This window comes from Oncorhynchus clarkii, chromosome 9 (genome assembly GCF_045791955.1).
Source record: "Oncorhynchus clarkii lewisi isolate Uvic-CL-2024 chromosome 9, UVic_Ocla_1.0, whole genome shotgun sequence".
NCBI lineage: Eukaryota > Metazoa > Chordata > Actinopteri > Salmoniformes > Salmonidae > Oncorhynchus > Oncorhynchus clarkii.
In genome coordinates, this window is record NC_092155.1 from 80,544,223 (window position 1) to 80,567,735 (window position 23,513).

Consider the following 23,513-nt stretch of genomic DNA (forward strand, 5'->3'; position numbering starts at 1 on the left):
TTTGTTGTTGACAGGTTGCATAGCAACAACGGAGCATTGCAGGAAGTTGTCGACACGGTCTGTGTCAGTTGACTACTGACTACTTGCTCCGGAGAGAGAGAAAACTGCTGTGGAAAACTCGGCCGGAAGCAAGTATCAAGTGAATCCACAACATCACCACAAACGTCTTTTCAAGACAGGTAAGTTACACTCGTTTGAGATACTAGCTAGTGATGTTATAATGTCACAATGTATTATATAGATAGACGCTCTGCTTTATAAGGTTTTAAATAGGTTATGTTAGCTAACAGTGGCTTTGTCGACTAAGTTAGACTACGACTGTCATGGTAACTAGGTTAAAAAACATTCACATGTAAACATGCAGTGGACGGGCTATTTTGAAAATGGTTATATTAAATTTATGCACAATTAATTCTGAGAATATTTATTTGTAAATTACAATTTTAATGGTTTGGCATTATAAGTAGTGTGAAAATATATTTAGAAATTTTCATGGATAACATTAGCATAATGTTTTCTGTTAGAGAGTGGAGAGGAGGAAGAGTGAGAGAGGAGGAAAGGTAAAGATATGATTACAGAGCCTGCCAATTTATTATTCCAAACAATGTTTTTGAGATCAAATACAAACATGAGGCAAGCAATGGGAATCTGTTAACCAAAGTATGAAAAGGTATGTGCCCTTAATCCTTTTTTTCTTTCTGAAGACAAATGCCCTGTTGTCCTGCGAACAATGTTCGAAGATCCACTGACTGAACTTTGGCTGGACTTTGTCCATGGAAACTTGACCGTATTCAGTGACACGATCAAGATGCTTGAAGGCCAGGACCGCTGTGCTGTGGAGTCAGCTACAATTCTGAGAAACATTGAGGCAAAATTGACTGAAAGACGTGATGACAACTTCATTCCAGTTTTGGTCAGAGGACATCTGAGAGAGCTAGAGGGAAATTGAGCAATGTCTAAAGAGAGCTTTCTCCAAACATCCCAATCATTTTTCACTACGGCTGTGAACTACTTGCAAGCATGGAGAAAGCACACAGATATTCTAAAATATTTACATTGTCTCCTTTTAAAAAGGCAACCTCAGCATGAAGAGATCCAGAAGGCAGCAGCCACACTGCAGGAAAAATGCCCCAATGTGACCATCAATGAGGATGCATTGTGTGACGAGGTTACTGGCCTGCAAGAGTTCCTAAAGGGGAGATCGCTTGAAAAATGGAAAACATCTGAGACACCGCTTAGTCAGAGATGGAGCACGGTGTTTACCCACTTCAAAGAGAACGACATCCCACACACTAACCTGGCTAGATTAGTGTCTGTTGTCATGTGCTTACCTGGAAGTAATGCACCAGTCGAGTGTTCTCCCAAATGAATGATATGGACAGCAGCAAGAAATAGGTTCACTGTTCCTGCCATCAAGGCCATGCTTATTGTGTAGACAAACGTCAACCTGCCCAGCCAGGAGTTCATGGAGAAGCTGGCCAAAGACGGAGCAATCCTGAAGAAAATACATTCTTCTGAGAAATATACAGATTAGGTTGGTATAAATGGTAACTACATAATATAATCTCATCATCGTCTTATTTCTTTATGTTGTTAAGTATTTCACATAGACTGTTGTCTGTTTTTTCCATGTTTTCCATGTTTCTCTTCTGCTCTTAGTCTACCCAGACTAGCAGGACCACTGAATGGCTGTTCAGATCAGTTCTACCCAGACTAGCAGGACCACTTAATGGCTGTTCAGATCAGTTCTACCCAGACTAGCAGGACCACTGAATGGCTGTTCAGATCAGTTCTACCCAGACTAGCAGGACCACTGAATGGCTGTTCAGATCAGTTCTACCCAGACTAGCAGGACCACTGAATGGCTGTTCAGATCGGACAGTTCTGTCTTGTCTGTAGTGTTTCTGTAATATAGTTGTTTTCTCTGTCTATCACAGTGTGCCTGTTAGAATAAATACATGAAACCGGAATTGTCCCCCTTTTTAAAAATGTCATAGATAATACCATTGGATATTTGAATGATATGTTGACAGCCGAACTGGAAATGTCCCCGGTTTTAATTCCATAAATCTGGTCACCATATGTTACATACCCATAACATCAGTACAATTCCTATCTGCTACAGAAACAGAACTGTGCTATTTGGGTAACAGAATGCAAGTGTCTGTTGTTTAGAGCCACTGCTGAGCCAATAAGAATGGGGCCAGCCCTACCAGTAGAGGGACATGAAGCTGGCCAGACCTGCAGCTGCACCACAACAACAACGCCTTGTTGTTTATTACCGTTCTCCTAGCAGCAGGATATTATGCTGTCAGGATCGCAGATTTTTTCCCCTTCACAATAAGAGTTCCCCCCAGTACAACTGTTTTTCACAGCATTGCAATCCTCTTTGAAAAAATAAATGGTAAGTTGTTGTAGGGTCTCTACTAACCAATTATGTTTGTTTTGGAGGGGGACTGTGTCTCATGGCCTGCTGCTGGCTTTTCACTCCACCGCCTCTACAACCTCCAATACAATACACTGTAATAGACTGTACATGGAATAAACATTGGGTTGTAGACAGAAAACTGCTTGGTATGCACGACACAATCCCCCTCCAAAACTACACATATTTGCTTAGTAGAGACCCTTCTGAGTATTTCCCACCCACTTTAGCTGAGACCAGTAGAAAAATGTTCTCTCTACAAGCCAATATGTTTCCATGTACAGTCTATTACAGTGTATTGCATTGGGGACTATGGGAGCTGGAGAAGGAAATTCTGCTGGGTATGTATGTCTAATAGGGCGGCACACAATGGGCCCCTCGTCATCCGGGTTAGGGGAGGGTTTGGCCGGGGTAGACCGTCATTGTAAATTAAGAATTTGTTCTTAAATCAAATCAAATCAAATCAAATCAAATCAAATTTTATTTGTCACATACACATGGTTAGCAGATGTTAATGCGAGTGTAGCGAAATGCTTGTGCTTCTAGTTCCGACAATGCAGTAATAACAAGTAATCTAACTAACAATTCCAAAACTACTGTCTTGTACACAGTGTAAGGGGATAAAGAATATGTACATAAGGATATATGAATGAGTGATGGTACAGAGCAGCATAGGCAAGATACAGTAGATGGTATCGGGTACAGTATGTACAAATGAGATGAGTATGTAAACAAAGTGGCATAGTATAGTATAAAGTGGCTAGTGATACATGTGTTACATAAGGATACCGTCGATGATATAGAGTACAGTATATACGTATGCGTATGAGATGAATAATGTAGGGTAAGTAACATTTATATAAGGTAGCATTGTTTAAAGTGGCTAGTGATATATTTACATCATTTCCCATCAATTCCCATTATTAAAGTGGCTGGAGTTGAGTCAGTGTCAGTGTGTTGGCAGCAGCCACTCAGTGTTAGTGGTGGCTGTTTAACAGTCTGATGGCCTTGAGATAGAAGCTGTTTTTCAGTCTCTCGGTCCCAGCTTTGATGCACCTGTACTGACCTCGCCTTCTGGATGATAGCGGGGTGAACAGGCAGTGGCTCGGGTGGTTGATGTCCTTGATGATCTTTATGGCCTTCCTGTGACATCGGGTGGTGTAGGTGTCCTGGAGGGCAGGTAGTTTGCCCCCGGTGATGCGTTGTGCAGACCTCACTACCCTCTGGAGAGCCTTACGGTTGAGGGCGGTGCAGTTGCCATACCAGGCGGTGATACAGCCCGCCAGGATGCTCTCGATTGTGCATCTGTAGAAGTTTGTGAGTGCTTTTGGTGACAAGCCGAATTTCTTCAGCCTCCTGAGGTTGAAGAGGCGCTGCTGGGCCTTCTTCACGATGCTGTCTGTGTGAGTGGACCAATTCAGTTTGTCTGTGATGTGTATGCCGAGGAACTTAAAACTTGCTACCCTCTCCACTACTGTTCCATCGATGTGGATAGGGGGTGTTCCCTCTGCTGTTTCCTGAAGTCCACAATCATCTCCTTAGTTTTGTTGACGTTGAGTGTGAGGTTGTTTTCCTGACACCACACTCCGAGGGCCCTCACCTCCTCCCTGTAGGCCGTCTCATCGTTGTTGGTAATCAAGCCTACCACTGTTGTGTCGTCCGCAAACTTGATGATTGAGTTGGAGGCGTGCGTGGCCACGCAGTCGTGGGTGAACAGGGAGTACAGGAGAGGGCTCAGAACGCAACCTTGTGGGGCCCCAGTGTTGAGGATCAGCGGGGAGGAGATGTTGTTGCCTACCCTCACCACCTGGGGGCGGCCCGTCAGGAAGTCCAGTACCCAGTTGCACAGGGCGGGGTCGAGACCCAGGGTCTCGAGCTTGATGACGAGCTTGGAGGGTACTATGGTGTTGAATGCCGAGCTGTAGTCGATGAACAGCATTCTCACATAGGTATTCCTCTTGTCCAGATGGGTTAGGGCAGTGTGCAGTGTGGTTGAGATTGCATCGTCTGTGGACCTATTTGGGCGGTAAGCAAATTGGAGTGGGTCTAGGGTGTCAGGTAGGGTGGAGGTGATATGGTCCTTGACTAGTCTCTCAAAGCACTTCATGATGACGGATGTGAGTGCTACGGGGCGGTAGTCATTTAGCTCAGTTACCTTAGCTTTCTTGGGAACAGGAACAATGGTGGCCCTCTTGAAGCATGTGGGAACAGCAGACTGGTATAGGGATTGATTGAATATGTCCGTAAACACACCGGCCAGCTGGTCTGCGCATGCTCTGAGGGCGCGGCTGGGGATGCCATCTGGGCCTGCAGCCTTGCGAGGGTTAACACGTTTAAATGTCTTACTCACCTCGGCTGCAGTGAAGGAGAGACCGCATGTTTTCGTTGCAGGCCGTGTCAGTGGCACTGTATTGTCCTCAAAGCGGGCAAAAAAGTTATTTAGTCTGCCTGGGAGCAAGACATCCTGGTCCGTGACTGGGCTGGGTTTCTTCCTGTAGTCCGTGATTGACTGTAGACCCTGCCACATGCCTCTTGTGTCTGAGCCGTTGAATTGAGATTCTACTTTGTCTCTGTACTGGCGCTTAGCTTGTTTGATAGCCTTGCGGAGGGAATAGCTGCACTGTTTGTATTCGGTCATGTTACCAGACACCTTGCCCTGATTAAAAGCAGTGGTTCGCGCTTTCAGTTTCACACGAATGCTGCCATCAATCCACGGTTTCTGGTTAGGGAATGTTTTAATCGTTGCTATGGGAACGACATCTTCAACGCACGTTCTAATGAACTCGCACACCGAATCAGCGTATTCGTCAATGTTGTTATCTGACGCAATACGAAACATCTCCCAGTCCACGTGATGGAAGCAGTCTTGGAGTGTGGAGTCAGCTTGGTCGGACCAGCGTTGGACAGACCTCAGCGTGGGAGCCTCTTGTTTTAGTTTCTGTCTGTAGGCAGGGATCAACAAAATGGAGTCGTGGTCAGCTTTTCCGAAAGGGGGGCGGGGCAGGGCCTTATATGCGTCGCGGAAGTTAGAGTAACAATGGTCCAAGGTCTTTCCTCCCCTGGTTGCGCAATCGATATGCTGATAAAATTTGGGGAGTCTTGTTTTCAGATTAGCCTTGTTAAAATCCCCAGCTACAATGAATGCAGCCTCCGGATAAATTGTTTCCAGTTTGCAGAGAGTTAAATAAAGTTCGTTCAGAGCCATCGATGTGTCTGCTTGGGGGGGGATATATACGGCTGTGATTATAATCGAAGAGAATTCTCTTGGTAGATAATGCGGTCTACATTTGATTGTGAGGAATTCTAAATCAGGTGAACAGAAGGATTTGAGTTCCTGTATGTTTCTTTCATCGCACCATGTCACGTTAGTCATAAGGCATACGCCCCCGCCCCTCTTTTTACCAGAAAGATGTTTTTTCCTGTCTGCGCGATGTGTGGAGAAACCTATTGGCTGCACCGCTTCGGATTGCGTCTCTCCAGTAAGCCACGTTTCCGTGAAGCAAAGAACGTTACAGTCTCTGATGTCCCTCTGGAATGCTACCCTTGCTCGGATTTCATCAACCTTGTTGTCAAGAGACTGGACATTGGCAAGAAGAATGCTAGGGAGTGGTGTGCGCTGTGCCCGTCTCCGGAGTCTGACCAGAAGACCGCCTCGTTTCCCTCTCTTTCGGAGTCGTTTTTTTGGGTCGCTGCATAGGATCCACTCCGTTGTCCTGTTTGTAAGGCAGAACACAGGATCCGCGTCGCGAAAAACATATTCTTGGTCGTACTGATGGTGAGTTGATGCTGATCTTATATTCAGTAGTTCTTCTCGACTGTATGTAATGAAACCTAAGATGACCTGGGGTACTAATGTAAGAAATAACACGTAAAAAAACAAAAAACTGCATAGTTTCCTAGGAACGCGAAGCGAGGCGGCCATCTCTGTCGGCGCCGGAAGTTGAACTGACTTGCCTCGTTAAATAAATGTTTTTAAAAAAGAAAGTATGACACAGTCCCCCTTCAAAACTAACCGTATTTGGTTAGTAAAGATTCTATATGAATATTCTACACCACATCGGTAGAAAAATCTCTACAGCCCAATATTCTCAACATACCAGTGTTATTCTTTCATTAGTGGTAAAAAAATAAAAATTCTCAACCATATTTAGATTTGTTTCCTTAAATGACTCACCTTTCCTTTTCTTGTTGGCACAATAAAAGTAGAAGTGGCCACTGATGTCAAGTTCAATATCTTTTGAATGAATTATCCACATTGCAATATTTAGAAATTTGGGCTTTTAGTTTGGAGGTTTCATCATTAACATACGCACGTGACGTCATCGTTTTTGCTGCTGGCAGAATCGTAGCGCGTTTCAGTTCGGTCTTTGATATTATTGTGTGCGGAAGTGAGAGACGAGCCAGCGTGTTGGTAGCCCAGATAATAATTCCAATTGACTATGATTTGCCCCAATTAGTAGCAGACAAGCTGGAAAGAAACAAGATCAACTAGTTAATGGCTATTGTTAACTACTATAGTTAATGTTAGTGTAACATTCTCCATTCTGTACAGGGAAAAGTAGTGTTTAGCTAATAGCTAACGTTAGCTAGCTATTCTAGAGATGGCCAGGTTCATTACACCCGGTTCCATGGAGGCCGTCTCGCGGCTGGGCGGTGCACCGGGGGGGAAGAGGGGTGCTCCGGCCTTGGACACTGATACGGACTCCACACGGGAGATTAAAACCCACTTCCGTGTGTGTCGGTTCATCATGGAAACGGGTACAGTACCGAAACAGAACCCTCCCCCAGCCCATATTCACTATGTGTGGTCAGTCTCACCCAGCCTGGGCCGGTGTGGGTGCAGAATTTTGCTCCAGACAAGTGCTAACACATCTGAGTATATCATCATTTTAAATACGGCCTTTATTAGTAGAATAAGGTGTCGAGGCTTGGCTGGCGCAGAAACTTATACCACCCTGGCCCTTACCTCTCCGTCTCCCTAGGTGTGAAGTTGGGCATGCGTTCGGTGCCCGTGGCGACAGCGTGTGTGTTGTACCACCGGTTCTTCCAGTGTGTGAGTGTGACGGTGTATGAGCCCTACCTGGTGGCTATGAGCTGCATCTACCTAGCAGGCAAGGTGGAGGAGCAGCACCTTCGCACCCGTGACATCATCAACGTGTGTCACAGGTAGGTAGGGCTGTTTTTACAAATACATACATACACTAGAGGTCGACCGATTATGATTTTTCAACGCCAATACCGATTATTGGAGGACCAAAAAAAGCCGATACCGATTAATCGGACAAATTTTAATTTTTAATAATGACAATTACAACAATACTGAATGAGCACTTATTTTAACTTAATATAATACATCAATAAAATCAATTTAGCCTCAAATAAATAATGAAACATGTTCAATTTGGTTTAAATAATGCAAAAACAAAGTGTTGGAGAAGAAAGTAAAAGTGCAATATGTGCCATGTAAGAAAGCTAACGTTTAAGTACCTTGCTCAGAACATGAGAACATATGAAAGCTGGTGGTTCCTTTTAACATGAGTCTTCAATATTCCCAGGTAAGAAGTTTTAGGTTGTAGTTATTATAGGAATTATATGACTATTTCTCTCTATACCGTTTGTATTTCATATACCTTTGACTATTGGATGTTCTTATAGGCACTTTAGTATTGCCAGTGTAACAGTATAGCTTCCATCCCTCTCCTCGCTTGAACCAGCAACACAACGACAACGGCTACCCTCGAAGCAGCGTTACCCATGCAGAGCAAGGGGAACAACTACTCCGAGTCTCAGAGCGAGTGACGTTTGAAATGCTATTATTGCGCACCCCGCTAACTAGCTAGCCATTTCACATCGGTTACACCAGCCTAATCTCGGGAGTTGATAGGCTTGAAGTCATAAGCTGCTCTATCAAATCATAGACTTAATTATAACATAATAACACACAGAAATACGAGCCTTTGGTCATTAATATGGTCGAATCCGGGAAACTATCATTTCGAAAACAAAACATTTATTCTTTCAGTGAAATACGGAACCGTTCCGTATTTTATCTAACGGGTGGCATCCATCAGTCTAAATATTCCTGTTACATTGCACAACCTTCAATGTTATGTCATAATTAGGTAAAATTCTGGCAAATTAGTTCGCAATGAGCCAGGTGGCCCAAACTGTTGCATATACCCCGACTCTGCGTGCAATGAACGCAAGAGAAATGACACAGTTTTACCTGGTTAATATTGAGATTTCTTTTAGCTAAATATGCAGGTTTAAAAATATATACTTGTGTGTATTGATTTTAAGAAAGGCATTGATGTTTATGGTTAGGTACACGTTGGAGCAACGACGGTCCTTTTTCGCGAATGCGCAACGCACCGATTATATGCAACGCAGGACACGCTAGATAAACTAGTAATATCATCAACCATGTGTTAACTAGTGATTATGATTTTTTGATTGATTGTTTTTTATAAAATAAGTTTAATGCCAGCTAGCAACTTACCTTTGCTTCTTACTGCATTTGTGTAACAGGCAGGCTCCTCGTGAGGCAGGTGGTTAGAGCGTTGGAAGATTGGTTGCAAGATTGAATCCCCGAGCTGACAAGGTAAAAAATTTGTCGTTCTGCCCCTGAACAAGGCAGTTAACCCACCATTCTTAGGCCGTCATTGAAAATAAGAACGCGTTCTTAACTGACTTGCCTCGTTAAGTAAAGTTGTAAAAAAATATATATATATATTTTTTAAATCGGCGTCCAAATATACCGATTTCTGATTGTTATGAAAACTTGAAATCGGCCCTAATTAATCGGCAAATTCCGATTAATCGGTCGACCTCTAATATATACTACCTTTTAAGCATTTGGGGTTACTTAGAAATGTCCTTGTTTTGAAAGATAAGCAAAAAAAATGTATCCATTAAAATATCAAATTGATCAGAAATACAGTGTCGACATTGTTAATGTCGTAAATGACTATTGTAGCTGGAAACGGCTGATTATTTAATTTTTATTGAACCTTTATTTAACTAGGCAAGTCAGTGTAAATAAGAATTTGTTTTTAACTGACGGCCTAGGAACGGTGGGTTAACTGCGTTGTTCAGGGGCAGAGCGGCAGATTTTTACCGTGTCAGCTCGGGGATTCAATCCAGCAACCTTTCGGTTACTGGCCCAACTCTCTAACCACTAGGCTACCTGCTGGTTACTAGTCCAACTCTCTAACCACTAGGCTACCTGCCGGTTACTGGCCCAACTCTCTAACCACTAGGCTACCTGCCGGTTACTAGTCCAACTCTCTAACCACTAGGCTACCTGCTGGTTACTAGTCCAACTCTCTAACCACTAGGCTACCTGCCGGTTACTGGCCCAACTCTCTAACCACTAGGCTACCTGCCGGTTACTGGCCCAACTCTCTAACCACTAGGCTACATGCCGGTTACTGGCCCAACTCTCTAACCACTAGGCTACCTGCCGGTTACTGGCCCAACTCTCTAACCACTAGGCTACCTTTCGGTTACTGGCCCAACTCTCTAACCACTAGGCTACCTGCCGGTTACTGGCCCAACTCTCTAACCACTAGGCTACCTGCCGGTTACTAGTCCAACTCTCTAACCACTAGGCTACCTTTCGGTTACTGGCCCAACTCTCTAACCACTAGGCTACCTGCCGGTTACTGGCCCAACTCTCTAACCACTAGGCTACCTGCCGGTTACTGGCCCAACTCTCTAACCACTAGGCTACCTGCCGGTTACTGGCCCAACTCTCTAACCACTAGGCTACCTTTCGGTTACTGGCCCAACTCTCTAACCACTAGGCTACCTGCCGGTTACTAGTCCAACTCTCTAACCACTAGGCTACCTTTCGGTTACTGGCCCAACTCTCTAACCACTAGGCTACCTGCCGGTTACTGGCCCAACTCTCTAACCACTAGGCTACCTGCTGGTTACTAGTCCAACTCTCTAACCACTAGGCTACCTGCTGGTTACTAGTCCAACGCTCTAACCACTAGGCTACCTGCTGGTTACTAGTCCAACTCTCTAACCACTAGGCTACCTGCCGGTTACTGGCCCAACTCTCTAACCACTAGGCTACCTTTCGGTTACTGGCCCAACTCTCTAACCACTAGGCTACCTGCCGGTTACTGGCCCAACTCTCTAACCACTAGGCTACCTGCCGGTTACTAGTCCAACTCTCTAACCACTAGGCTACCTTTCGGTTACTGGCCCAACTCTCTAACCACTAGGCTACTTGCCGGTTACTGGCCCAACTCTCTAACCACTAGGCTACCTGCCGGTTACTGGCCCAACTCTCTAACCACTAGGCTACCTGCCGGTTACTGGCCCAACTCTCTAACCACTAGGCTACCTTTCGGTTACTGGCCCAACTCTCTAACCACTAGGCTACCTGCCGGTTACTAGTCCAACTCTCTAACCACTAGGCTACCTTTCGGTTCCTGGCCCAACTCTCTAACCACTAGGCTACCTGCCGGTTACTGGCCCAACTCTCTAACCACTAGGCTACCTGCTGGTTACTAGTCCAACTCTCTAACCACTAGGCTACCTGCTGGTTACTAGTCCAACTCTCTAACCACTAGGCTACCTGCCACCCCAAGATGCATATGCCGATGAACTTTACGTTTTTTCCTCTTACTCTACATAACCCTGATTTATAATCTCCCTCTCTCCCTCCCTGTCCTCTCTCCTTATCCATCCTCTCCCCACCCCTCTCTCTCTCCCTCCAGGTATTTCCACAGTAGTAGTGAACCTCTGAACTGTGACGGTGAGTTCTGGGACCTCAGGGACAGTGTGGTGCAGTGTGAACTCCTGGTCCTCAGACAACTCAACTTCCACGTCTCCTTCCAGCACCCACACAAGGTCTGTACTGACCCCTAACTCCTGAACTCTAACCCCTGACTCCTAACCTCTAACCCAAGGATAGGCAACTGGTGGCCCATCTTTTTTTTAGGCCAACAGATCAATTCCTCACTTCCCAAAAAATAATACAAAAATAGTAATACTTTTTTGGAACTCAGTCTCAACTTCCTGTTGATGATTAGAATAAACAAAGGAACTCAGCCTCAACTTCCTGTTGATGATTAGAATAAACAAAGGAAATCAGTCTCAACTTCCTGTTGATGATTAGAATAAACAAAGGAACTCAGTCTCAACTTCCTGTTGATGATTAGAATAAACAAAGGAACTCAGTCTCAACTTCCTGTTGATGATTAGAATAAACAAAGGAACTCAGCCTCAACTTCCTGTTGATGATTAGAATAGTAGAATAAACAAAGGAACTCAGCCTCAACTTCCTGTTGATGATTAGAATAGTAGAATAAACAAAGGAACTCAGCCTCAACTTCCTGTTGATGATTAGAATAGTAGAATAAACAAAGGAACTCAGTCTCAACTTCCTGTTGATGGTTAGAATAGTAGAATACTCAAGGAACTCAGCCTCAACTTCCGGTTGATGGTTAGAATAGTAGAATACACAAGGAACTCAGTCTCAACTTCCTGTTGATGGTTAGAATAGTAGAATACACAAGGAACTCAGCCTCAACATCCTGTTGATGGTTAGAATAGTAGAATACACAAGGAACTCAGCCTCAACTTCCTGTTGATGGTTAGAATAGTAGAATGCACAAGGAACTCAGCCTCAACTTCCTGTTGATGGTTAGAATAGTAGAATACACAAAGTGCAATTTCGAAATTTGGTTGTGCATCAACATTTCCTCGTTATTAGGTGCTGAAAATTTAACCGAAATGCCTGTTATTTTTAGGTTTTTAAACAACTAATTGACCGATGTCAGTTCAATTATTTGAATTATATTTAGTTAATTTCTTTCTGTGAGCTCGATATGTAGTTTCTGTAGAGATAAATCAGATCCAGCCTGAACTGTGCGATGGAGTTGTAGTTTCCAACAGGCCAGTATTCTACATAGATTAGTGCAGAAAACATGGTACTTAACTACAATGACCATAATCCATTGCACGCCTGCTTACAGTGCATTCGGAAAGTATTCAGACCCTTTAACTTTTTCCACATTTTGTTTTGTTACAGCCTTATTCTAAAGTTGATTAGATTGATGAGGGGGTTAATCAATCTACACACAATATCCCATAATGACATCACAATACCCCATAATGACATCCCAATACCCCATAATGACATCACAATATCCCATAATGACATCACAATACCCCATAATGACATCACAATATCCCATAATGACATCACAATATCCCATAATGACATCACAATACCCCATAATGACATCACAATACCCCATAATGACATCACAATACCCGATAATGACAAAAGCAAAAACAGATTTTAAGACCCTTTAACGCAGTACTTTGTTGAAGCACATTTGACAGCGATTACAGCCTCAAGTCTTCTTGGGTATGACGCTACAAACTTGGCACACCTGTATTTGGGGAGTTTCTCCCATTCTTCTCTGCAGATCCTCTCAAGCTCTGTCAGGTTGGATGGGGAGTGTCACTGCACAGCTATTTTCAGGTCTCTCCAGAGATGTTAGATCGGGTTCAAATCCGGACTCTGGCTGGGCCACTCAAGGACATTCAGAGACTTGTCCCAAAGCTACTCATGCGTTGTCCTGTTGGAAGGTGAACCTTGCCCCAGTCTGAGGGCCCTGGAGCAGGTTATCATCAAGGATCTCTCTGTACTTTGCTTCGTTCATCTCTCCCTCGATCCTGACTAGTTTCCCAGTCCCTGCCGCTGAAAAACATCCCCACAGCATGATGCTGCCACCACCATGCTTCACCTTATGGATGGTGCCAGGTTTTCTCCAGACGTGACGCTTGGCATTCAGGCCATAGAGTTCAATCTTGGTTTCATCTGAACAGAGAATCTTGTTTCTCATGGTCTGAGTCTTTCGGTGCCTCTTGGCGAACTCCAAGCGGGCTGACAACTGCCTTTTGGTACCCTTCCCCAGATCTGTGTCTCGACACAATCCTGTCTCAGAGCTCTACAGACAATTCCTTCAACCTCATGGCTTGGTTTTTGCGCTGACATGCACTGTCAACTGTGGCACCTTATATAGACAGGTGTGTTCCTTTCCAAATCATGTCCAATCAATTAAATTTACCACAGGTGGACCCCAATCAATTTGTAGAAACATCTCATGGATGATCAATGGAGACCGGATGCACCTGAGCTCAATTCCGAGTCTCAAGGTAAAGGGTCTGAATACTTAGGTAAATAAGGTATTTCTGTTTTTTATTTTTAATACATTTACAAACATTTCTAAAAACCTGTTGTCACTTTGTAATTATGGGGTATTGTGTGTAGATAAGGCTGTAACGTAACACAGTGTGGAAGAAGAGAGGACGCGTGATGAAGAGGGATAGAAAGGATACTCTGAGAGAAGGGCGTGTGATGGAGAGGGATAGAAAGGATACTCTGAGAGAAGGGCGTGTGATGGAGAGGGATAGAAAGGATACTCTGAGAGAAGGACTGGCTCTGACTGCATGACTTAGGGCCCCCAAAAGGCTAGGGCCCCCAAAAGGCTAGGGCTGGCTCTGACTGTATGACTTAGGGCCCCCAAAAGGCTAGGGCCCCAAAAGGCTAGGGCTGGCTCTGACTGTATGACTTAGGGCCCCAAAAGGCTAGGGCTGGCTCTGACTGTATGACTTAGGGCCCCAAAAGGCTAGGGCCCCAAAAGGCTAGGGCCCCAAAAGGTTAGGGCTGGCTCTGACTGTATGTGTGGGTATGGATGTGGGTATGCAGTCCCACCTAACCCCTGACCCCTCTAACCCCGTGGACAGTCCAGTCATACCTGGTCTGTGTTTCTAACGTGTGTGTTGTGTGTGTGTGTGTGTGTGGTTGTGTGTGTGTAGTATCTCCTCCACTACCTCCTGTCGGTGAAGTCGTTAGTGAATCGTCACGCCTGGTCCAGAACTCCCGTCGCCGAGACCACCTGGGCGTTGCTTAGAGACTGTTACCATGGCACCATGTGTGTGCGCCACGCCCCCCAACACATCGCCATAGCAACGCTGTACCTGGCACTACTCAGCTACGGGGTGGAGGTTCCTGTCGGAGAGAGAGAGTGGTGGCAGGTAGGGGGGATGTGTTGTGAAGAGAGAGAGAGGTGAGGGGTGATAGTATTGTGGAGTGTGTGCATAGGGCTGTTACTGTTACCGTATTACTGCCAGAACACGGGTCATGAGTCCTGTTCAGACAGGTGCATGATAATGGCCCATTCTAAACCAGACAGCTGCTATAACAGCCTCAACTCTTCTGTGAAGGTTTTCCACTAGATGTTGGAACGTTGCTGCGGGGACTTGCTTCCATTCAGCCAAGAGCATTAGTGAGGTCAGGCGATTAGGCCTGGCTCGAGTCGGCTTTTCAATTCATACCAAAGGTGTTCGATGGGGTTGAGGTTAGGGCTCTGTGCAGGCCAGTCAAGTTCTTCCACACCGATCTCAACAAACCATTTCTGTATGGACCTCGCGTTATGCTAAAACACGAAAGTACATTCCCCAAACTGTTGCCACAAAGTTGGAAGCATCTAGAATGTCATTGTATGCTGTAGCGTTGAAATGTCCCTTCACTAGAACTAAGGGGCCTATCCCGAATCATACAAAACAGCCCCAGTCCATTATTCCTCCTCCACCAAACAGTTTGCTCTGTGCGTTGGGACAAACCCACATTTCTCCGTCGGACTGCCAGATGATGAAGCGTGATTCATCATTCCAGAAAACACGTTTTCTCTATTCCAGAGTCCAATGGCGTCGAGCTTTACATCACTCCAGCCGACGCTTGACATTTGGCCAGGGGGCTTTACTTGGCTCATCGTGCTCTAGCGACTCCTTGTGGCGGGCCGGGCGCCTGCAGGCTGACTTCAGTCGTCAGTTGAACGGCGTTTCCTCTGATACATTGGTGCATCTGGCTTCCGGGTTAAGAGGGCGGGTGTTAAGGAGCGCGGTTTGGTGGCTCATGTTTCGGAGGACGCATGACTTGACCTTCGCCTCTCCCAAGCCCGTTGAGGAGCTGCAGCGATGAGACAAGATCGCAATTGGATATCACGAAAAAGGGGGTCAAATGCAGAATAAAACATGTGTACGGATGACATGTTTTTTTGCGGGCCTTTCCAAGTAAAACATATTACTGTAAACTACAGTGCACTCAAAGTACTCAGACCCCTTCCATATTAGTAAACCACAGTGCACTCAAAGTACTCAGACCCCTTCCATATTAGTAAACCACAGTGCACTCAAAGTACTCAGACCCCTTCCATATTAGTAAACCACAGTGCACTCAAAGTACTCAGACCCCTTCCATATTAGTAAACCACAGTGCACTCAAAGTACTCAGACCCCTTCCATATTAGTAAACCACAGTGCACTCAAAGTACTCAGACCCCTTCCATATTAGTAAACCACAGTGCACTCAAAGTACTCAGACCCCTTCCATATTAGTAAACCACAGTGCACTCAAAGTACTCAGACCCCTTCCATATTAGTAAACCACAGTGCACTCAAAGTACTCAGACCCCTTCCATATTAGTAAACCACAGTGCACTCAAAGTACTCAGACCCCTTCACTTTTTCCACATTTTGTTACGTTACAGCCTTATTCTAAAATGAATTCAATTAAACATTTTCCTCATCAATCTAAAAAATAATGACAAAGTGAATTTATTTTTAGAAATGTTTGCAAATACATAAAAAAAAGTAAAAACAGATACCTTCAGACCCTTTGCTACAAGACTCGATACTGAGCTCAGGTGCATCCTGTTTCCATTGATCATCCTTGAGATGTTTCTACAACTTGATTGGAGTCCACCTGTGGTAAATTCAACTGATTGGACATGATTTGGAAAGGCACACTCCTGTCATTATGAGGTCCCACAGTTGACAGTGCATGTCAGAGCAAAAATCAAAGCCTTGAGGTCGAAGGAATTGTCCGTAGAGCTCCAAGTCAGGATTGTGTCAAGGCACAGATCTGGGGAAGGGTACCAAAACATTTCTGCAGCATTGAAGATCCCCAAGAACACAGTGACCTCCATCATTCTTAAATGGAAGAAGTTTGGAACCACCAAGACTCTTCTAAGAGCTGGCCACTCGGCCAAACTGAGCAATCGGGGGAGAAGGGCCTTGGTCAGGGAGGTGACCAAGAACACGATGGTCACTCTGACAGAACTCCAGAGGTCCTCTGTGGAGATGGGAGAACCTTCCAGAAGGACAACCATCTCTGCAGCACTCCACCAATCAGGCCTTTCATGGTAGAATGGCCAGAGGGTAAAAGACACATGACAGCCCACTTGGAGTTTTCCAAAAGGCACCTAAAGGATTCTCAGACCATGAGAAACAAAATTCTCTGGTCTGATGAAATCAAGATTGAACTCTTTGGCCTGAATGCCAAGCGTCACGTCTGAAGGAAACCAGGCACCACTCATCACCTGGCCAATACCATACCATCCTTACGGTGAAGCATGGTGGTGGCAGCGTCATGCTGTCGGGATGTTAAATAAAGGTTACATTTAAAAAATAAAATGTTTTTCAACGGCAGAGACCGGGAAACTAGTCGGGACCGAGGGAAAGATGATTGGAGCAAAGTACAAAGAGATCCTTGATGAAAACTTGCTCCAGGGCACTCAGGACCTCAGACTGGAGCGAAGGTTCACCTTCCTTCAGATTCAGATCAACTTTATCATCCCACCATGGGGAAATTCATTTGGTCAGGTGCTTAAAGACAGTGCTATAGTTTTGAGTGAAGGGGATGAGTACTGTCCTGTTAGGTGTTTTAGGAGGATGAGTTTTGTGAACAGGTTGGTGGCAGATTCTTGATCTATACCAATGATCCTTCCTGCCGTCTTAATCACGCTCTGGATCTTGACTTGGTCATGTTTCTGAACACGCATGTCAGACCAAAGGACAACACACTCTGCCGGACAGATATACAGGACCTTAACAACACACTCTGCCGGACAGATTTACAGGACCTTAACAACACACTCTGCCGGACAGATATACAGGACCTTAACAACACACTCTGCCGGACAGATTTACAGGACCTTAACAACACACTCTGCCGGACAGATATACAGGACCTTAACAACACACTCTGCCGGACAGATTTACAGGACCTTAACAACACACTCTGCCGGACAGATTTACAGGACAATGACCTTAAGCACACAGCCAAGACAACGTAGGACTGGCTTTGGGACAAGTCTCAGTGTCCTTGCATGGCCCAACCACGTAGGACTGGCTTTGGGACAAGTCTCAGTGTCCTTGCATGGCCCAACCAGAGCCTGGACTTGAACTTGATGGAACATCTCTGGAGAGACCTGAAAATAGCTGTGCAGCAACGCCCCCCATACAACCTGATAGAGCTTGAGAGGATCTGCAGACCCAAGAAGACTTGAGGCTGTAATCACTGCCAAAGGTGCTTCAACAAAGTACTGAGTTAAAGGGTCTGAATACTTATGTAAATGTGATATTTAAGGTTTTTATTTTTAGTTATACATTTGCAAAAATTAAAAACATATGGTTTGCTATGTTATTGTGTGTAGATTGATGAAGAAAAATAACGATTTAATCAATTTTAGAATAAGGCTGTAACGTAACAAAATGTGAAAAAAGGGAAGGGGTCTGAATACTTTCCGAAGTCACTGTAAATGTAACAGTATAACTTTAGTCCGTCCCCTCGCCCGACCTGGGCGCGTACCAGGGACCCTCTGCACAAAGACAAGTCACCCTCGAAGCATCGTTACCCATCGCTCCACAAAAGCCGCGGCCCTTGCAGAGCAAGGGGAACCACTACTTCAAGGTCTGAGCGAGTGACGTCACCGATTGAAACGCTACCAGCGCGCACCACCGCTAACTAGCTAGACATTTTGCATCGGCTACATAAAGACCATATTAAATTAAGAATGAGAGACTGATGAAGTGTGTACAGCCTGCGCAAGAAACAGCAGAGCTCATGCCTTTCATGTAACTTTTTTCAAATCATCATTAGTTGCACGATGCAGCCTTAGAATGCATAAACAAATCTAAACATATAGCCCAACGTTTATCACAACTAAAAGTTGCATTAGTAACTCTAAATTAATCATATAGGAGGACCAGTTTCAATATCATATATTTAACTGCTCAACTGCATGTGCCCACTCCCTCTGAAATCGTTTGGAGAAAATATCCTTAATTTTATTTCTTTCTTCAATTGTATTCTTCATACTATAAAATAATATAAAATAATGCCACGTAATCATAAGCAAATCTTGTCTGCTAAATGAACTGGTGTAGCCCACAGCCATATGGCACAGCCAGGTCAGGACCTAGCATAAGGACAACTCAGAGTATGCTATTCTGAAATAGACTACATTTTCTTCATATCATGTTTCTCTAGAGCTGACATAAATAAACTAATGGTGTAGGCTATATTACATGGATTTATTAGGCCCTTTAAAATGTTCCAAAGGAAAACATCAGCAGCTTGTGGAGGCCTGGAGATGCTAAACATGTTTTATGTTAATTAACGGTCAATTACCGCGAGACGGGCAGTTATTTTCATGACAATCACCGGCTGACAACATGTAATGACCGCCACAGCCCTTATGTGTGTGTGTGTAAGCGTGTGATAGTATGGGTGGGTGGGTATTGAGCCCATCTCTCTGTGTCTCTAGGTGCTGTGTGAAGACATCACTAAGGAACACATTGATGCCATCATCTCTGACCTGCTACACCTCTACGACATGGAGGCCAAATGTACCTGAGGGACGGGTGTGTGTGTGTGTGTGTGTGTGTGTGTGTGTGTGTGTGTGTACTACTTTCTGTACTCTGAAGAACTGAGCTGTTTTTCAACGTTTCATCTTTTTGATAATAAATGTCAATACATAACTGGTTTAGTTAGGAACTCACCAGGTTGTCTAGGACCAGGTTTTAGTTGGACACTGATTAAAGGGAATTAACCAGCAGACACACAGCCCTTTGACACTCTATGATGTTGCATCGAAATAAAACAGAAACAACAAGAAGCTCTCTCCTGTCCTCATCTCTTTCTCTCCCCGTCTATCTCTTTTTATTATGATTAACGAGGAGTTTAACGATTCTCTCCATTGATAAACTATAAGGTTTGAAGAGTGGGACTGGGAAGAGAGGAAGAGTGGTACTGGGAGGAGTGGTACTGGAAAGAGAGGAAGAGTGGTACTGGGAAGAGAGGAAGAGTGGTACTGGGAAGAGAGAGAGTAAGGGTCCGCATGCTTCCCGGCCAGAACAGTTTGCGCATATATTATGAGGACATGTTCACCACACTCATTTTTCTTGAGGCAAGCCGAAGTCCGTAGCCTGAATCTATGCTCCCTCATCTGCGATTGGTCAACAATAGGGGGGTATTTATTGATGATCACTTGGACAGTCATTACCTGTTACAGTACCAACAGCTTCTCTACCTGGGGGTTCCTTAAAAAACGATGTCAAATATAGGCCTGTTCATGATTTATCAAGGTAGGCTCAACAGTTGAATTAATCGAAACAATTTTATGGCAACTTCAAAGCATGGATGAAGTGTTTCTCTTCTCATCCCTCTACCTCATCCCTCCATCTCCTTCACTTCATCCTCCAGCGGACGCTGCCTGTCGACAGACAAAGCTAATATTCAAGGGGACAACATTCATCACCAGGATCAATATCAACATCTGGACGGTAAAGGATTTAACTCGTAATCTGTTGCTTTTAGTGGATTCCCTCCTGACGCTGTCGGAGATCCCAGTCCGCACCGTGCGTCTACTGTGGGAAACAGTGATATTATCTGTGACGTCCGATGATCAGTGGTGTGATTTTTTTAAATTAAAACCCTCAAACACCAAGTTAGGCATATCTAATTTAGAAATAGGCCATCATCACTTGTCCATCGGGAATGATAGGCAAATTCTTCACGTTTAACGTCCAAACTGCATCTCCATGCCAATGATTTTGATTGATCAGTTTCATGGGAATATACATTTAGATATTAAATGATTGTTTCGTGAGCGAATCAAAGCAGATGGTTTTAATTAACTAACTATTTTTGTATTTTGTTTCAATCAAAGCAGATATCCTGCCTAGTGGCTCGTCCATTCAGTTTTGGCGCATGATATATATATATATATATTTTGATTATTCAGCTTCAATTAACCGTCCTAAAATCTAATTGGAAATGAGCTGTTTTTGGTGTAAGAGTAACGTTATAGGCCTGTTATGCTATTATATTCAGTTCTTTCATGGTGTTGTTAAAGAAGTTGAACCAACTTGTGATGCTGAAGGACAGTTCTGCCATTAGGCCAGTTCAGGAACAAACAGCAGTAGTTTGCAGTAGGCTGTAGTCTAACATGGCCCACCACTCTGTGGTATTACTAGTCTAACATGGCCCACCACTCTGTGGTATCACTAGTTGTAGGCTGTAGTCTAACAGGGCCCACCACTCTGTGGTATCACTAGTTGTAGGCTGTAGTCTAACAGGGCCCACCACTCTGTGGTATTACTAGTTGTAGGCTATAGTCTAACATGGCCCACCACTCTGTGGTATTACTAGTCTAACATGGCCCACCACTCTGTGGCATTACTAGTCTAACAGGGCCCACCACTCTGTGGCATTACTAGTCTAACAGGGCCCACCACTCTGTGGCATTACTAGTCTAACAGGGCCCACCACTCTGTGGCATTACTAGTCTAACATGGCCCACCACTCTGTGGCATTACTAGTCTAACATGACCCACCACTCTGTGGCATTACTAGTCTAACAGGGCCCACCACTCTGTGGTATCACTAGTTGTAGGCTGTAGTCTAACAGGGCCCACCACTCTGTGGTATCACTAGTTGTAGGCTGTAGTCTAACATGACCCACCACTCTGTGGTATTACTAGTCTAACAGGGCCCACCACTCTGTGGCATTACTAGTCTAACAGGGCCCACCACTCTGTGGTATCACTAGTTGTAGGCTGTAGTCTAACAGGGCCCACCACTCTGTGGTATCACTAGTTGTAGGCTGTAGTCTAACAGGGCCCACCACTCTGTGGTATTACTAGTTGTAGGCTATAGTCTAACAGGGCCCACCACTCTGTGGTATTACTAGTCTAACAGGGCCCACCACTCTGTGGCATTACTAGTCTAACAGGGCCCACCACTCTGTGGCATTACTAGTCTAACAGGGCCCACCACTCTGTGGTATCACTAGTTGTAGGCTGTAGTCTAACAGGGCCCACCACTCTGTGGTATCACTAGTTGTAGGCTGTAGTCTAACAGGGCCCACCACTCTGTGGTATCACTAGTTGTAGGCTGTAGTCTAACATGACCCACCACTCTGTGGTATTACTAGTCTAACAGGGCCCACCACTCTGTGGCATTACTAGTCTAACAGGGCCCACCACTCTGTGGTATCACTAGTTGTAGGCTGTAGTCTAACAGGGCCCACCACTCTGTGGTATCACTAGTTGTAGGCTGTAGTCTAACAGGGCCCACCACTCTGTGGTATTACTAGTTGTAGGCTATAGTCTAACAGGGCCCACCACTCTGTGGTATTACTAGTCTAACAGGGCCCACCACTCTGTGGTATTACTAGTCTAACAGGGCCCACCACTCTGTGGTATTACTAGTCTAACAGGGCCCACCACTCTGTGGTATTACTAGTCTAACAGGGCCCACCACTCTGTGGTATTACTAGTCTAACAGGGCCCACCACTCTGTGGAATTAGTAGTTGTAGGCTGTAGTCTTCTAACATGCTGACCAAACTGGATGTGCCTGCATGCGCCATCGTGCGCATGTTGATTTTTTAACCCCCACACCAGACATGATCAAGTCATGCAGGTTAAAATATCAAAAACTCTGAACCAATTATATTAATTTGGGGACATGTCGCAAAGCATTAAACATTTATGGCAATTTAGCTAGCTAGCTAATTTGTCCTGGGAAATACACATTGGGTTGTAATTTTACCTGGAATGCACAAGGTCCTCTACTCTGTTAATTAATCCACAGTTAAAACAGTAAACTGAATTCCTTTGTCATCTCTCCTTCCTCCGGCTTCTTTTTTTACTTCTTTGGACTTTAAGACATCAGTATAGAGACAAAGTGGAGTCTCATTTCAACGGCTCAGACATATGTGTCTACAGACAATCACGAACTACAAAGGGAAAACCAGCCACGTCCTGGACACCGACGTCTTGCTTCCCAGACAAGCTAAACACCTTCTTCGCCCGATTTGAGGACAACACAGTGCCACGAATGCGGCCCGCTACCAAGGACTGTGGTAGCGCTACCTCCTTCTTCGTGGCCAACGTGAGTAAGACATTTAAGCGTGTTAACCCTCGCAAGGCCGGCCCAGACGGCACCCCTAACCGCGTCCTCAGAGCATGCGCAGACCAGTTGGGTGGAGTGTTATTCAATCTCTCCCTATCCGAGGCGGCTGTCCCCACATGCTTTAAGATGGCCACCATTGTTCCTGTAGCCAAGAAAGCAAATATAACTGAACTAAATTATTATCGCACACCCTATACCCAACCACAGGGCTCTCCAGAGGCTGACGTCGCCTTCTGGATGATAGCGGGGTGAACAGGCCGTGGCTCGGGTGGTGGTTGTTGTCCTTGATGATCTTCCTGTGACATCGGATCCTGTAGGTGTCCTGTAGGGCAGGTAGTTTTCCCCCGGTGATGCGTTGGGCAGAACACAACACCTGTACAGGTGCATCAAAACGTGGACAGAGAAACAGGCTTCTATCTCACGGCTATCACTGTTAAATAGGCATCAATAGCACAGAGAGGCTGCTGGGAAAAACAGGCTTCTATCTCACAGCTATCACTGTTAAATAGGCATCAATAGCACAGAGGCTGCTGGGAAAAACAGGCCTCTATCTCACGGCTATCAGACTGTTAAACAGGCATCAATAGCACAGAGGCTGCTGGGAAAAACAGGCCTCTATCTCACGGCTATCAGACTTAAATAGGCATCAATAGCACAGAGGCTGCTGGGAAAAACAGGCTTCTATCTCACAGCTATCAGACTGTTAAATAGGCATCAATAGCACAGAGGCTGCTGCCCTATATAGACTTTAAATCACTGACAACTTTAATAATTAACTCCACATCTGTGGGAACTTG

General features: G+C 44.9%; 1 protein-coding gene, 1 long non-coding RNA gene and 1 pseudogene across 3 annotated transcripts; 2 read left to right on the forward strand and 1 right to left on the reverse strand.

Annotated features, from left to right (window-relative positions):
* The window catches only part of LOC139417638 (protein Flattop-like), a 1,954-nt pseudogene extending 1,920 nt beyond the window's left edge, over positions 1–34 (reverse strand).
* A 40-nt stretch (positions 35–74) lies between these two features.
* Positions 75–1,970, forward strand: LOC139417450 (uncharacterized). 2 transcript variants are annotated; one of them, XR_011635187.1, is made up of 3 exons: positions 104–179; positions 705–1,534; positions 1,669–1,970. It is a non-coding gene; the product is annotated as an uncharacterized lncRNA (long non-coding RNA). The 2 variants fall into 2 exon arrangements; XR_011635186.1 differs by having other exon boundaries at positions 75–179; positions 705–1,970.
* A 4,807-nt stretch (positions 1,971–6,777) lies between these two features.
* LOC139416983 (cyclin-Q-like) lies at positions 6,778–19,416 on the forward strand. The gene is made up of 5 exons (XM_071166216.1): positions 6,778–7,183; positions 7,408–7,591; positions 11,158–11,290; positions 14,273–14,491; positions 19,066–19,416. The coding sequence occupies exons 1-5, from the start codon at positions 7,027–7,029 to the stop codon at positions 19,153–19,155; spliced, it is 783 nt and encodes a 260-aa protein (XP_071022317.1). The 5' UTR covers positions 6,778–7,026; the 3' UTR covers positions 19,156–19,416.
* Positions 19,417–23,513: the final 4,097 nt, after the last annotated feature.

Bases quoted from the DNA above. Each gene is read 5' to 3' on its own strand.
- LOC139416983 (XM_071166216.1), top strand. From the start codon at position 7,027: ATGGCCAGGTTCATTACACCCGGTTCCATGGAGGCCGTCTCGCGGCTG. The intron at 7,184-7,407 runs GTACAGTACCGA...CCGTCTCCCTAG, and splicing joins TCGGTTCATCATGGAAACGG to GTGTGAAGTTGGGCATGCGT. The intron at 11,291-14,272 runs GTCTGTACTGAC...GTGTGTGTGTAG, and splicing joins CCTTCCAGCACCCACACAAG to TATCTCCTCCACTACCTCCT.